A 15,619-nucleotide genomic window follows, 5' to 3' on the forward strand; every position below is an offset into this window, starting at 1 on the left:
CATTCACAATGACAACAATCACAATGACAAAAAGCTGAATTACTTTTGTTCCTAAAGTTTGTTTATCTCTGCATTTTTCTTAAATAAAATAATTTCTAATGTGTAGCTCTTTTATCCATTAGTTCGGGGAACCTGGAGACTACCTAAGGAGACCTTGTATAGAGTGCCAATTCATCACAAGGCACAATATCTCTCCCTCTCTCTCTCTCTCTCTCTCTCTCTCTCTCTCACACACACACACACACACACACACACACACACACACACACACACACACACACACACACACACACACACACACACACAAACCTATTTAGAGATGTCAATCAGCCTACAACACATGCCCACAACACATATTTCAACACATGAAGCCCCTGAACTACAGGAACAACACCCCTGTACACCTGCCATGTAAAGAAGAACAAAAAATAGATTTACAAACATTTATTGATGTTTTATTAAAGCACATTAAGAAAATTTTCTTTAAGTGGCAAATCTCAAAAATTACAAATATAGCCTCATAATGACAAAACCACAATTACAGAATCTATAAACATACTTTTGTAGCAAAAATCCCAAATGGTGATACCATGAACAGCAGCGTTAAAGGGAATATTTTTCCAGTGTATAAACGTATATAAACCAATTATAAATCACTACACAAGCAAGAAAACGACCAAATCTCTGGATTTAATTATTAACATTTACACTGGGTAGGAGAAAGGTAACAAAGAGAAAATATGATTCAGAAATTAAAGGAATGGTTTAGAATTTTTAAGCCAAAAGAACTAAAGTTTGTAGTAAATTGGACTTTTACTACAGTTGAGTCCATTTCCAAAACCTTAATGAGGGGTTTGGGTCCATTTAATTATTTCCAAATTTGTTTCAAATTAAATAATTTTAAAAAAAAGAGTTTAAATGTCTGAATTATGGTTTCAAAAATGACTGACTTACATAAAAGTGAATAGCACCGACCTCTAATGAGTAAATATGGGGGGGAAAAAAAAAAAGCTCAAAATTTCTGAATCATTCCCTTGAAGCTGAAATTCTCAGCGGTGTCAAACATGATGTAGTTTTATTTTAAATCAAGAAATCTGCAGTCAATCTTGTAATATACGTAGGGGTAATATTCCTGTTGGCTCAGGTTCAGACCAGGTATATCCATGGAGGCCTAAAGAATGGAGATATTTTCTTAGTTTAAAATATATATATATTTTTTTACCATTAAATAAAAGTTCCAATCAGTCCTAACTCACATCAATAATAGAGGCACTGCTGTCCAGATGCTTGTAAAGCTCATGGAGGACCTCTTGCAGCTTTTTTGTGTTTTTCTTATTGGGCTGCAGAAGCATAGCCTGAAAATTCACTGGCAATCCATACCTATAGACAAGAGGACAAAATTAAAGAGTATTGAATTTTGTATTCACCAAAACGTGATGAATTAATAAACAAACCAACAGAACATCATCACTATACCTCAAAACTGATTCAGTAAAAACCCGGAGAGCCTTGATGTGTATCCAAGCGATGAATGCTTCACTAAAATTCACCTTCAGCCATCGTACCAGCGGACCCTGTGGAAAGACAATGGTAGGTTTATTCCTTTTCCACGGCACACTCACGTGTGCACGCTGTTTTTGGTGGCTTTCTAACACACTATGTTTTTTTTCCACTAATTTGCCATCCGTTTTTAGGAACACACTCATACAGAAACGATTAGTGTAGTAACGAGTGGTACGCAGTCATACAAACTGTTTCTTCTTGTCTGTGGAGAGCCGTGTCATCTCCTCTTTGTCAGCCTTCAGCTCAACTTCGTTGTACTGGAAGTCACGCACAATGAACCTGGTATAAAGAATGAGTAAAAGATCGTTTGTCAGTCATATGTTTTCGAATCAATCATGACAATCTTTCCACCTCAAATGCTTTGAGCATGAATGCAAGCTGAAGTCATGGAATTCGGTATCGGCTTCAAATCAACAAATCAGCCGGATCATTAACTCGCTGAGCATTTAAACGAATACTAATTTATATCTTAAGAGAAATACTCACTTATTTTCCCTGGCCTTGAGTCTGAAGTCATCTATCGCCTTTTGAAAGAGGGTGACACTGAAGAGCCCACTGTCCTGGTCTTCAAAAAGCAATCTATGAGAGAAGGAAAGGGATGAAACTTTGAGACTTTAGGCAAAGATTTGAAAGAATGACATCAGGTTTATAAATTCAGCCAGTAACAGAACAGGTGACTAATGATGAGAAAACTTAATGAATGCAACATTGTGTTCTCATAATGTTGCATTCTTTAAGGTTGATCATCATTAGTCACCTGTTCTGTTACTGGCTGAATTTATAAACCTGATGTCATCCTATAAATCTTTGAAATCCTTTCAAATCTCTGCTTTAAAAAACAATCTATTTTCAGTTTTCCAAACCACAGGGTAGATAAAAGGTGTGTGTGTGTGTGTGTGTGTGTGTGTGTGTGTGTGTGTGTGTGTGTGTGTGTGTGTGTGTGTGTGTAAAAGAGAGAGCAAAGGACTAAGTTTCTTGTGTTTGTCACCATGACCACAAACAAGGAGGAGTTTAATTGGTTTCCATAGACATCAGTTCCATAAATCACCCCAGGTCAGCTTATCTGTTTCTAAGTGACGGATGTAGAAAGTACGCATGAGTTTTGAAAATATCTAGTTTAATTTCAAGTGCAGTTTCCCAAGCCAATAAAGTCTGAATGCTCTGTTTATCAGATTTTATTTCCACAATAAAACAATATTACATCGTCCTTTACTAACATGCACCAAAATGGATTTGCTGTTCATTACTGAAAGATGTAGGGATGAGAGCACAATGCAAAAGCATCATTTTTTAAAATTATAGTATTATGAAATAATGGCAATAAAACAAAGGACATATAGACCTAAACAGGAACCCAAATGTCCCTATAGAAGTGGTGCTACACGATATTTAGGTCTTGTCCCATGAATCCTGCTCAAGGTTCTTATTGAAATCATTTAGGATTTTTTTTTGATGTGTTGCCTTGAGTTTTGCTCCAAAATACTGTCACTGAGTAAACTACAGTAGATACCCATCCGGATGTCATCGACTGCCTGTTTAATCCATATTCAACCTACATAATCTAAAATATATTTTTATTTCTAAACCTGAGGAACAAATTTCAGCAGGGACAGTAAAAGGGAACAAATGACAGAACGTTCATCCACCGATATTACTCACTTTGAAGATCGTGGGACCACCATTTCAGAGAGGGTTTCATACGACTTCTCCCAGTCAGCATAACCTGTTCTGTGTGAGTGAATATTTAACAATTTTATATCAGGCATATAACCGCTGTATAGAACATTTAACAATCCCTATACATTACATTACTAATATCTATATCGACATGTTTGCGTTCTTGCTTGCTCGTGAGCATTGTGGTTATTCATTTTCAATCGAAAATAAAACAAATGTCATGTAGTTTACCAGAGTATATAAAGACTGTAAAGGCAGACAGAGTATAATTCCCAAAATGCACTTTAAACACATCAGATGTAACTGAGAAACGGCTGTCGAGCAACTAATGTTCTACTAACTAGTTCAACTAATGTACGTAACCGTTATCAGTACCATAATTGCCCCATCTGTCAGCTTCGGCTCGGCGTGTTGATTTTAGAAAACCATTATTTCTCTGTGTTCATAATGTTTGCCTTCCTTTTTCCTGAGCCTATGTATCTATGCACGCTGTTCCAAACAGAACCTACTTCTCAATATCTGCTCTCTGTCTTTTAAACACTAGTATTCGGTATATAGTATTGCTTAGTCAAGGTGTCAACAGCCGAGCTACAAAAAATTAGAACATTTCAAGCCATAAAACTTACTTCGGAACAACTACAATCAGAGTAGTGAGATATTCAGAGTCCAGCACGAAATCCTCTTTCTTCACGAGGTCAGCTAAACTCCTTGTCAATAGACTCCCCCTAGTGAAAATAAAACATTACTCATAATGGCCAAATAGAGGGAAATGAAAGTATTATAATAAAGAGATTCCACACAAGTGTAACTCCTAAAAAGTTTGTTTGTTTGTTTGTTTGTTAACATGCATTCATGTGTTAATTCATCATTCAATTGTTTCTTTGTGACTTGATTTTTTTTTTCTTTTTTGCATTATATTAGATAATACAGAAAAAGCCTTCTGCTGGTCCAGGGGCTAGATTCTGCGCTCTCGTTGGTGGGTTCGATTCCCGGGCACAGAGCAACCTTACTGGAAAGCTAGCTATGTTTAATTATTTGGGTAACAGTGTTGTACTTTTAAACCTCATCAGTCAATATTACTGACTATAAAAGATATAATATTATTGTTCTATTCTTCTTCCCATCCACCCATCTTTCCATCCAACCAAATTCTGTAGTGCTTACCCAACAGAGGCTCACTGGGAAACTGGAGTCTATCCCAGGAGACAGGGCACAAGGTGGGGAAATCTTGAACAGGGCGTCCCTTTACAGAACACGCTCATATACACAATTCAGAGATGCCAATCATCCTATAACGTGTATTTGGACTGGGGAGGAAACCCATGAAGCATAGGGAGAACAAACAAACTACCCATACACGAGGCAAAGACAGGAATTGAACCCTTAACCCCTAAAATGTGCAAATGTGCCAACCACTAAGTCACCATGCCAACCACTAAGTCGCCATGCCAACCACTAAGTCACCATGCCAACCAATAAGTCACCATGCCAACCACTAATTCACCATGCCAACATTTGTTCAATGATCTTGAAATGAAATGTAAACACTTTTCATCATAGTAAATGTGCTCAAAGGACAGAGTGAATTTTTCATAACATATAATGAAACATTTTCCCTTCACTACTACTTTAAGTTGGACACTAACGGTACCAATCATGACATGACCCAAAAAGCTTTATGTCGTAAAGCTGACGTAACACAATTTATCAGCTGTAAACATTTCTGATATTTCTACAAAAGGTTAAAACGTTAAACTTACACATTCTTTCTCTCCAGGTTCTGCAGGTTGCCTTTTATACTGTTGTATGCTGAAGCTCTGGCTTTCAGGTCGTTATCTATTTGAGTCACTTGCTGTAAAAGAAAACGTTACAGAAAAGTGCTATCTTAATGATAAAAACCACACAATGTTTGTTCTTGTTGAGAGGGGTATCGCTCGGACAGAGGCCGTGTGTGTGCGTGTGTGTGTGTGTGTGTGTGTGTGTGTGTGCGTGTGTGTGTGTGTGAGAGAGTCTCTGTCTGTCTGTCTGTCTGTCTGTCTGTCGAGCTCTCACATGATGTGAGTCGTTCAGAAGAGAAAGGTGAACAGAGAAAATGGACAGAAAACAGTCAATAAAGAAATCTGTCTGGAAAATTTGTGAATAAAGAAAGTTTCAAAATAAAGTCTTCTTCTTCTATTGTTATACTGCTTTGTAGAAAGACAAGTTAGTCCAGTTTCTGATTACTTACTTGTCTTATGTTGTTAAACTGAAAAAAAAATCCATTCTCTCTTAAATCTATTACACTGAGCCTGATTTATCTTTTAATAAATGGTGTGCAAATGTAAATGGAAGTCAAGCTGACCTAAAAATTCCAGATTCACAAAAGTTTAAGTACGAAAAACTGATGATGTTCATTCTTGTGTGTTTATTTGGCGACACCCACATTATTCCATAAAAGAATTGAGAGGTAAAAATCATTGTTATTTTGACTTAAATTTATACCAATAAAATAAAGTAGTTACTGTATTATTTAACAGCATAACAAAACATTTAAAAAAAAAGGCCACACTATGGAGCCAAATTACAGAAAAGGTGAATAAGATGTGAAATGGAATTGGAAGTCGGATAGATGGTGAAAAATGGTTTTACAGGAAAATATAGAAAGGAAATGATTTTCTGTATTGAGATGATCATGGATAGCAAGCAAATCAGGCATGGAATTATTTTTTAGTTTTTTAATTAAAGTGACTTTTGTCCAGAATGCACTGATATAGCATCAGCTATATATATATGGTTGAAATGACAATAAACCAATGAAGGTTTTGAAAAATAGGAAAGCATGCGGTTGTGACAACAAGCCTGATGCTGGTACGTGAGGGATTATACGACACGTTGCAGTTTGAGACAAACCCGATCAGTCGCTTATCGGACACTGAGTGCTGACTCTAATAATGTGCTACACAGAATAAAGAAAAGATGCCACAGATCAGCAGCAAACGAAAGCGACTGTTCTCTGCCTGAAACCATCCTTTTATACAGAACATTCCTAAATTGTCTTATGTCTCTTGTGGATTTTATTGTTTTATTCTTTTCATATTTAATATTTCTTTATGTAATGACTTTAACATGAAACAACTGTAGCTAAAATAATAAGCATGATTTAAACATGACATTTAAACATAACTGGTATATAAAAGTGCAGTAGGTCAAAATGAATTGTTTAACAATTTACGAATATATATGTTTATATCAGGCTCCATAAATGTCAAGCTGTCACATAAACACACATACATCACATTATAATTTTAGTAATTACTTTCAGATAAAATACTTATGACCTCACTTTTGAGATGATTTCCGAGATATTCTTCAGGGACTGTTTGATCGGATACTTGGCCATATCCCACTGGAACCTTGTGAGGTAAGTCACCAAATCAACTGCGTCAAAATAAAATCACTTAGTGTTTATAGAAAAGGGGTCGTAAGAATATTTCTTTTTATTACTCTACTACTGAGCTTAACTAAAAAAAAAGTTGACTAGTGCATCACTATCTGTTCAATAAACCTCACACCAGCAAACGTATTAATCAATTACTCTTTGTAACCCCTAATATACCTTTAAAAGAACTTTAATATAACATATTATAACAAATTTGGTATAACAAATTTTATTAGCTAATAATGCATGAAGTTTCTGTTTGGCAAACTTTTCCCCGAAACCGTCCAATTGTACTTTCAGAGAAAAAGTTATAAATATACTATATATATATATTATCTTGGATTTCTTGGCCCTTCATAGGTTCATAAAAAGAAAAAGAAAAAAAAAAACAGAACAGTATCTGACAGAATTCAAGACCCCAGTTACAGTACCCACACTTACCACCGCTGGCTAAAAGATTTTCCATGACTTTGTCTCTGCTGTCTTCTAAAACATCAGCCATGTAGTGGGCTACTTTCTTCACCACACTAAGTGAATAAAAATAACAATCATGTTGTCTTAATGTGTTATCATGTGTATGCCTCTTTTGGTTGCTGTAAATAAAAGTCAAACCTTTCCACAAATGAGTCCAGTTTGGTGAGCTCGTCAGACAGACCGACAAGCACATCCAGTGTTCCCACCTGAATCAAAAAACAAAAGTTTCTCAACATTGCTGAGTTTAAGCTTCAGCACTCTATCCATCTTACCCGTAGTCTATCCCTGGGGACTCATGCCCCCAAGGTGGGGAACACCCTGGATGAAGTGCCAACACATCGCAGGGTACATTTACACATACTCACAGACTACAGACAATTTAGACACGCCAAACAACCTACAATGCATGTCTTTGGACAGGAGGAGGAAACCAGATTACGCAGAGGAAACCTCCGATACATGGCAAAAGCATGCCCACCCTTAAAATATTTGAAACATGAAAAGATAAAACCAAGATCAATGCACCTTAAGGTCTGGAATAATGAACTTGCTGTTGGTGGACAAATTGTTTGCATGACTGGTGGCCGCATTCATCCTGTCCCACGTCTGCTGACATGTCTTCTCACCGGGAGCAGATATCAACCAGAACTCTGCCATAGCTCTACTTCAGACAGTACATCAATCCACTGGACCTTCAAATGCACATACGTAGAATATATTTTGTAGAAGCAAAGCAGAACTGCATGAATCCGGCTTATAGCTTTCGTCTAAGTTATCACACCACATTTAAACCTTTCTATAACGGCACTGTCGATTGGACAGAAGATTGATTTGGCTCTCACCGTATTAACATTTACTTCACAGAATCTTCACAGAATCCAAACCTAATAATAAAAAAAAAGGTAAAGGTTTGATGTTTATTCAACTTTTATGGAAGGTGTCTCCTGATTTTGCACAAAACTGTGACTTTATTTTTGTGTTTGTGTGTTTGTGTGTGTGTGGGAGAGAGAGAGAGAGAGAGAGAGAGAGAGAGAGAGAGAGAGAGAGAGAGAGAGAGAGAGAGAGGTGAGGATGGTGAAGCAATTACATTAATAGCTGTTAACTAATAGCAGGATCTAATTTGTTCCTAGATATTAACAGTAAATATAAGCAGAAACTATTATAAGATGTTCATTAATAAATCAGAAGCGTTGACACACGGATGTGTTATAAAAGCAATAAAACGTGTGTTGTTCTTGGAAAATAATCTTCCAAGTGGTAGATCACACAGTTGTTGTTTTTGTTGTTGTTTTAGTGTGTTTCATTTCCATATAAATTACAACTTATAATCAAACCCTTCATAAGATGGTGAAAAAAAAGAGAAAAATCAAGGAGATGACACAGATCTTATGTAATTCAATGGTTTTAAACGTCTCTAGAGAAGGATGCAGTGAATGGATGATGGTGCTTTTTACACTCCTTGGTCCCAGTTTTAGTTGTAGGACTTAAAGTGAATAATTCTGCCTGTATGTTTCTCACAGTTCCTCATTTCATTCCTCAAACACCAGTCACGAGTTTCCTGCTGTGTGCAAACTCTACTCTCATTTACTCCTAAACAGAAAAGAATATTCAACCAAATTCCCAAGTGTTACAGTACACACATACACATTCAGGTGGAGGTATAAAGAAATATTAGTAAACCAAACCCTTCTCAGTCATCCCTTTAACTGCATACATGTAAGTGCTGGAATTTCTGTCGGCGTACATACCGGTTACAGGCGTCACTTTAATACAGCATGCTGCGTTATGTTAATAAACAAAAACAATACTAATGATTTGATACGTTTGATAGTTAAAATAAACAGCTTGTGCCGTTCATAAGGTTTGATTTCACAGAGTAGCTTCTTTCTCAAGCAGCTGGAGTCATAGTCAGCTGATCTCTGGAGGTGTGTTCACTATTGTAAAGTGCTGCGCAGAAATACTAGTCTTTATTATTTGGTATTATTATTATTATTATTATTATTATTATTAGTAGTAGTAGTAGTAGTAGTAGTAGTAGTAGTATATTTATTATTATTGTTATTATATTTATTATTATTGCTGTTGTTATTATTATTATTATTGTTATTAGATTTAGTAGTAGTAGTAGTAGTAGTATAATAATAATAAAAATAATAATTATTATTGTTATTTTATTATTATTATTGTTGTTGTTGTTGTTGTTATATTTATTATTGTTATTAGTAGTAGTAGTAGTAGTAGTAGTAGTAGTAGTAGTATAACTATTCTAATAATAAATATAGCTGCAAGCAGCCATTCCGGGTCAAGCCGATCACATGTGCTCAGAACATGTCGCTGATGAACCATACCAAGTTTCGTAGCGATATGGCATGGTTTTTAAAATCTCGTCGTCACTAGGTGGCGCTGTCACGAAACGTTGCATGCACCCTCAGGTCATGACTATAATGGCATATACCAAGTTTCGTGTCGACATGCATAAGTTTTGCAAACATACAGCCTCATGTCTGTTTTGGCGTGCTCGCCGCCATGTATGTTGCGACGGTTTGGTATCGTTTGACTCAGCATGCTTCAAGGAGTCTAACAACACCTTCTTCATGATTTTAGACTAACGTTTGCAGTAGTTCTAAGCGAAAATAGGTGATTTTAAAATCTCGTGTCCAATAGGTGGCGCTGTCACAAAACGTTGCATGCACCCTCAGGTCCTGACTATAATGAAATATACAAAGTTTCGTGTCAACACGCATAAATTTTGCAAAGATACGGCCTCACATCGGTTTTGGCATGCTCGCCATCACACAAAATGGCCAACCGAAAACCATTTGGTATCCTTTGACTCAGCATGCCTCAAGGAGTCTAAAAACATCTACTTCATGATTTTAGACTAAAGTTTGCAGTAGTTATAAGCAAAAATAGCTGTTTTTCAAATCTCGTGGCCACTAGGTGGCGCTGTCACGAAACGTTGCTTGCACCCTTGGGTCATGACTATAATGACATATACCAAGTTTCGTGTCGACACGCATAAGTTTTGCGAAGATACGGCCTCACGTCTGTTTTGGCGTGCTCGCCGCCATGTATGTTGCCACGGTATAAGAGAAGGCATTGGTCTATCAAAAAGCTTTTGAAAACTTTTTGTCTAGGGTGTCTCTAGAGGCTCGATACCATAGGACATGCAAATCGGACAAACGGTCTAGGAGGAGTTTGACAAAGAAGGTATTACGGAAAATTCAAAATGGCGGAAAGGTATTCATGCATTCGATAGTGCATTCGATTCGGCATGAGCAAAGGATCCTAAATATGCAAGAACTGTGTCTCAAGGCCTTACGAGTCAGCAGTTATGAACATGAACATAATTGGATGTTTGGACTGTTGGTGGCGCTAGAGGGCTTAAGCTAGACACACCAAAGTTGCTAGAGTAACTTCTAAGACTGGCCTCTACATGTGTGCCAAATTACATAACTTTCCTACATACGGTTCTATGGGCTGCCATTGACTTCAATGGAAAAAGAGGAATAATAATAATAATAATAATAATAATAATAAGAAGAAGAAGAAGAAGAAGAAGAAGAAGAAGAAGAAGAAGAAGAAGAAAACTGACAATAACAATAGGTGTCTACGCCCCTTCGGGCCTTGACCCCTAATAATAAGTATCCAACATAGTATATAGATGTGTTTACACAAACACAAATGTCACATACTATATGAATACATTCTAAAATATCTTTTAAAAACCTAAAAGAACAGTGATGTGTTTCATGGATAAGTGAGAAAGAAAGAAAGAAAGAAAGAAAGAAGGAAAGAAGGAAAGAAGGAAGGAAAGAAAAACTCACCGACTATATGTCAAAGTGAACACACCTATCCTCTGCATTGTTCACTACCTGTTTCAGTGTGCACTACATTTACAGTGAATTAAAATATTGTGCAAAATGCCAAAGGTCTAAATATACAATAAAAAGCATTTTTTAAATAAATTTGTTAAATAATTTTCTGTTAAATTCACATAATTTAAGCGTTAGTCCAGCTTGTACAATGTCGCCACCTATCGGTATGGAGGATTTTTATTTGTTTTGTTTTGTTTTGCCTTGAGGGGCTTGTTAAGCAAAATCGATTCAAGAATTTGGGTGAACTTCACAAGGGATGGACTGAGGCTGGAGTCAAGGCATCAAGAGCCTCTACACACAGACGTGTCAAGGAATTTGGCTATAGTTGTCGTATTCTTCTTGTTAAGCCACTCCTGAACCACCGACAATGTCAGAAGTGTCTTAGGAGAAGAAGAACTGGACTGTTGCCCAGTGGTCCAAAGTCCTCTTTTCAGATGAGAGAAAGTTTTGTATTACATTTGGAAACCAAGGTCCTAGAGTCTTTAGGAAGGCTGGAGAAGCTCATAGCCCAAGTTGCTTGAAGTTCAGTGATAAATTTCCACAGTCTGTGATGATTTGGGGTGCAATGCCATCTGCTGGTCACTGCTCTCGTTTACCAAGAAATCTTAGAGCACTTCGTGCTTCTCTCTGCTGAGCAGCTATTTAAAGATGCTGATTTCATTTTCCAGCAGGATTTGGCACCTGCCCACACTGCCAAAAGCACCCAAAGCTGGTTAAATGACCATGGTGTTGGTGTGGCTTGACTGGCCAGCAAACTCATCAGACTTCAACGGTATTGTCAAAAGGAAAGCGAGAAACAAGTGACCAAAAAATACGGATAAGCTGAAGGCCACTATCAGAGAAACCTGGGCTTCCACACCACCTCAGCAGTGCCACAGACTGATCACATCCATGCCACATGAATTAAGGCAGTAATTAAAGCAAAAGGAGCTCCTACCAAGTATCCAGTACACATACAGTAAATGAACATACTTTCCAGAAGGCCAACAATTCACTTTGGGGGGCACGGTGGCTTAGTGGTTAGCACATTTGCCTCACACCGCCAGGGTCGGGGTTCGATTCCCGTCTCTGCCTTGTGTGTGTGGAGTTTGCATGTTCTCCCTGTGCCTCGGGGGTTTCCTCCGGGTACTCCGGTTTCCTCCCCCGGTCCAAAGACATGCATGGTAGGTTGATTGGCATCTCTGGAAAATTGTCCGTAGTGTGTGAATGAGAGTGTGTGTGCCCTGTGATGGGTTGGCACTCCGTCCAGGGTGTATCCTGCCTCGATGCCTGATGACGCCTGAGATAGGCACAGGCTCCCCGTGACCAGAGAAGTTCGGATAAAGCGGTAGAAAATGAATGAATGAATGAATTTTTTAGAGAGGGAATTGGTGGGTTTTTGTTAAATGTGAGCCAAAATCATCACAATTAAAAGAACCAAAGACTTCAGTCTGTGTGCACTGAATTTATATAAAACACCTGTTTCACTATTTGAGTTGAATTACTGAAATAAATGAACTTTTCCACAACATTCTAATTTATTGAGATGCACCTGTATATACCACTATGTATTTAGTTCAGTATCGCTGGCAACTCTAACATCAGTTGTATCCATGCTGTTGGTGTCTGTTGCTGTGATCACACCAAGGATAAATATTTTTCACTAGCAACACAACCCAAAGTATTTTATTCCTTTTAAACCACAGCAGTTGGTCTACACCTGCAAGGTTGTATTGATTAAACAAGACGTTTTTTTTTTTAACATTTTATCAATTATAAAGTTTCTCCACATAGCAATCACCGTTTTAGAGTTAAAAAAACAAAAAAAAACTTGCCATGAAGATTTTCCTGTTTTTATTCCTCCTCATACTGAAGACACATTCGGAAAATGATAAATAATTGACAGCCTATTAACAAGAACACACACAATTCCCTCGACTGGACAGCTGTCTGATTTAACCAAGCTGTAAGAAGATAATGTACTTAATGTGACATTTCTAAATGTGCTGTGTAAACATGGGGAGCAGTGGAGTTTCTTTTTCTTACTCACAATGCACAAAATTCAGAAAATGACCAAACAATCTTGTAAAATATTTATTTAAAAAAAAGTCACAATTTCCTGATCATTGATGCAATAAAGGAAAATTCTTAAATAATAATAATAAAAAAGGTTTTTAATACAAGAGCAGGTCACTTCTGTATACACATGAATATACAAACTGTCCCAGTGAAGGTGAGGTGTCCATCCAGGGTAATGTAATGTCACTGAATACACTAGACAATATTTAAAGTAAAGTTAATATCTGTACTTCGTTGAATAGTCTTTAGGGGACACCACGAGACCTCTTCCTTTTCGAGCTCCCCTGTAAACAGTCTCAATAATGTCTATCATCTCCTGTTTGTCCTCCATTGTCCAGTTGATCTTGTTGTTGTTACCAGTGCCCAAGTCGATCATGATGTGCTTGTTTCTGTAGACCACAGCAGAAATAATGGTTCAGTACATTAGTATAATGTGACATTTTAGATTTTTATATTACATGCAAGCTTTGTGATTGGTGGTTTTAAAAAAATAAATAAAGGTGTATATGCATTTTTCTTAAGCATACCTGAAGAAAAACATGACTGTGCAGGGGTCATACAATTCATACATCTTGTTGAAATCTGGCACTTCAGTGATATCCACAAGGTAAATCACAGCAAAATTCTTGACCTGTGGGTTAACAGAAAAGCAGAGGAGTTTTAAATGAAAGCCCCATGAGGAAAAAAAAATTTTCACATAAATATTGCATCCACCTTTCCGTGTGTTTGTATAACTATAATTTTCAGAAATTAGTATGCATTGTTCTTTTGTTTTAATTCATTAAAAACAACCTTACTATTCCACTTGAAGCATCGATAATAGTATAGAAGCATTAACGTATCTAGTTTTATAGGAGTGACATGTTTAGCTGAATAATGAATAAACTCTAAAGGAATCCTTAGAGTGATTAAAAATCCACAGTGAACACTATGCACCTCAGTATTTAATCTTAGTCTCAAAAGTTTTTGTAATGAAACTATAAGCTGTTGTTTCTTAGCCCTGTTCGATCCACGAGTCTCTGAACAATTATGTTGTTTTATCTGCATCGCAATCTGGTATATTTAAAGCCCACTGTGTGCCGTCTCCACCACATTTTTTCTGTCAATCGATGTGTATGAAACGCATCTAAAGACCTTTTCAGCAATGCTGTACAAAACTTCATCCATTTTCATGCACGTAGGGTCCCAGTCGTGGCCAAATCGTATAACAAGCACCCGGTCCTCTTCAGATAAAATGGCTTGGTCCACCTGCCAGCCGTTATGAAGATGAGGAAGCATGTACGACATCTTGGCTCGAGAAGATTATTTACCTAAAAAGGAAAAAAGAGACAGACAATGTGAATATAATAGTTTAAACAGACTAATTGTACTGTCATGAATCTGAGTGCTGTTTAACTGCAGGTGACATTATTTTCATGGTTTTAGTGAAAGGGAAGACTATTGCTTTGTTTTTATCGTTATAACAGACATAACAGACATTTAAACTTTTCTAATGTTTTCTTTTACATTTCCAGAGTAACTCATTTCAGCTCATACGTTTAATACTAGTGTAAATAGCAGAACTGCAAGTTGTTCTGTGAAAATTATTACAAGAAATAAACATAAAATGGGCCGTTTTTAAGCAAACACGCCCAACATATTACTCAAGAAAAATAAATGTAATAAAGTGCTAATAAAGTGTGTGTAAACACAAGTATGCGCAAAATGAGCGCAGAAAGATTTATGCGCAAAATGAGCGCACAAAGATTCCTGTTGCACGGAAACGACCGTTTTGAAATTTCTAGGTCTAAAAAAAACTAAGAAAACCATAACCATGGTTATTATCTACGGATATAAAGGATTCTTACCTTCAAGAAATACCTGTTGTTTTTTTTTTTTTTTTTGCTCCTATAACGTTTATTAAACGCCGAAAAAACCGAACCCAACCGTTCCAGACTTTTCCAGACGGTTTCCGGAAATGACGTCAAAGAAACCAAACTAAAGCGTGTTTCGCGCTCACGACGCCACCTTTCTGTAGGGCGAGTAGAGAGAAAAACAGCCTTTAAAAGTTTGGCTGTTTTTTTTTTGTTTTTGAGGTCTTAATTGTATTTTTTGTTATTCCTTTGAGAAATACGTGTGCACTGATCAAACATAAAGGACAATAGTTAGGTTTAACTATTAAAAGAGGCCTATAATCTCTATACAATTTCAAAATAGAGATTAAAGAGAACAAAATTTCCAGAGACAATTGCATGTTTCCGTTATTTGTCATTTAATGAGAAAACACAATATTAAAAAGTAATGAATTCAATACGAATTCGATTAAAATTTATTTGTATAGCGCTTTTTACAATTGACATCGTCTCAAAGACAGAACATCCTGTAGAACACCATGTGGTTCTGACACAAAATCGCTTCGGCTAGTTAGCAAACTACAAGCATGTTAACTCGAATTTGAGTTTTTGGATCTGCTGGAGCCGAGAATACCCAGAAGAAAGCGAGAGAGCTGAACTGACTAAAGAGCTCTCTCATCCATCCGAAACAAGGTCAACGTCTAAATCCCACTACAAAC

The 15,619-nt window shown here is 36.9% G+C and overlaps 2 protein-coding genes across 3 annotated transcripts; both read right to left on the minus strand.

Annotated features, from left to right (window-relative positions):
* Positions 1 to 429: 429 nt before the first annotated feature.
* On the minus strand, positions 430 to 9,060 carry atp6v1c1b (ATPase H+ transporting V1 subunit C1b). 2 transcript variants are annotated; one of them, XM_027133901.2, is made up of 14 exons: positions 8,881 to 9,060; positions 7,975 to 8,016; positions 7,658 to 7,824; positions 7,271 to 7,338; positions 7,100 to 7,185; positions 6,563 to 6,657; positions 5,001 to 5,092; positions 3,867 to 3,965; positions 3,223 to 3,291; positions 2,050 to 2,142; positions 1,749 to 1,842; positions 1,477 to 1,574; positions 1,257 to 1,380; positions 430 to 1,171 (listed from the first exon to the last, which is right to left on the minus strand). In XM_027133901.2, the coding sequence occupies exons 3-14, from the start codon at positions 7,787 to 7,789 to the stop codon at positions 1,076 to 1,078; spliced, it is 1,146 nt and encodes a 381-aa protein (XP_026989702.2). In that variant the 5' UTR covers positions 7,790 to 7,824; positions 7,975 to 8,016; positions 8,881 to 9,060; the 3' UTR covers positions 430 to 1,075. The 2 variants fall into 2 exon arrangements, with proteins under 2 accessions (XP_026989702.2, XP_047672651.1); XM_047816695.1 differs by lacking the exon at positions 7,975 to 8,016.
* A 4,010-nt stretch (positions 9,061 to 13,070) lies between these two features.
* txnl4a (thioredoxin-like 4A) lies at positions 13,071 to 15,064 on the minus strand. The gene is made up of 4 exons (XM_027133744.2): positions 14,916 to 15,064; positions 14,203 to 14,378; positions 13,596 to 13,699; positions 13,071 to 13,457 (listed from the first exon to the last, which is right to left on the minus strand). Exons 2-4 carry the CDS (start codon positions 14,353 to 14,355, stop codon positions 13,286 to 13,288), a joined length of 429 nt encoding a protein of 142 aa, XP_026989545.1. The 5' UTR covers positions 14,356 to 14,378; positions 14,916 to 15,064; the 3' UTR covers positions 13,071 to 13,285.
* Between the last annotated feature and the right edge of the window lie 555 nt (positions 15,065 to 15,619).

This window comes from Tachysurus fulvidraco, chromosome 7 (assembly GCF_022655615.1).
Source record: "Tachysurus fulvidraco isolate hzauxx_2018 chromosome 7, HZAU_PFXX_2.0, whole genome shotgun sequence".
NCBI lineage: Eukaryota > Metazoa > Chordata > Actinopteri > Siluriformes > Bagridae > Tachysurus > Tachysurus fulvidraco.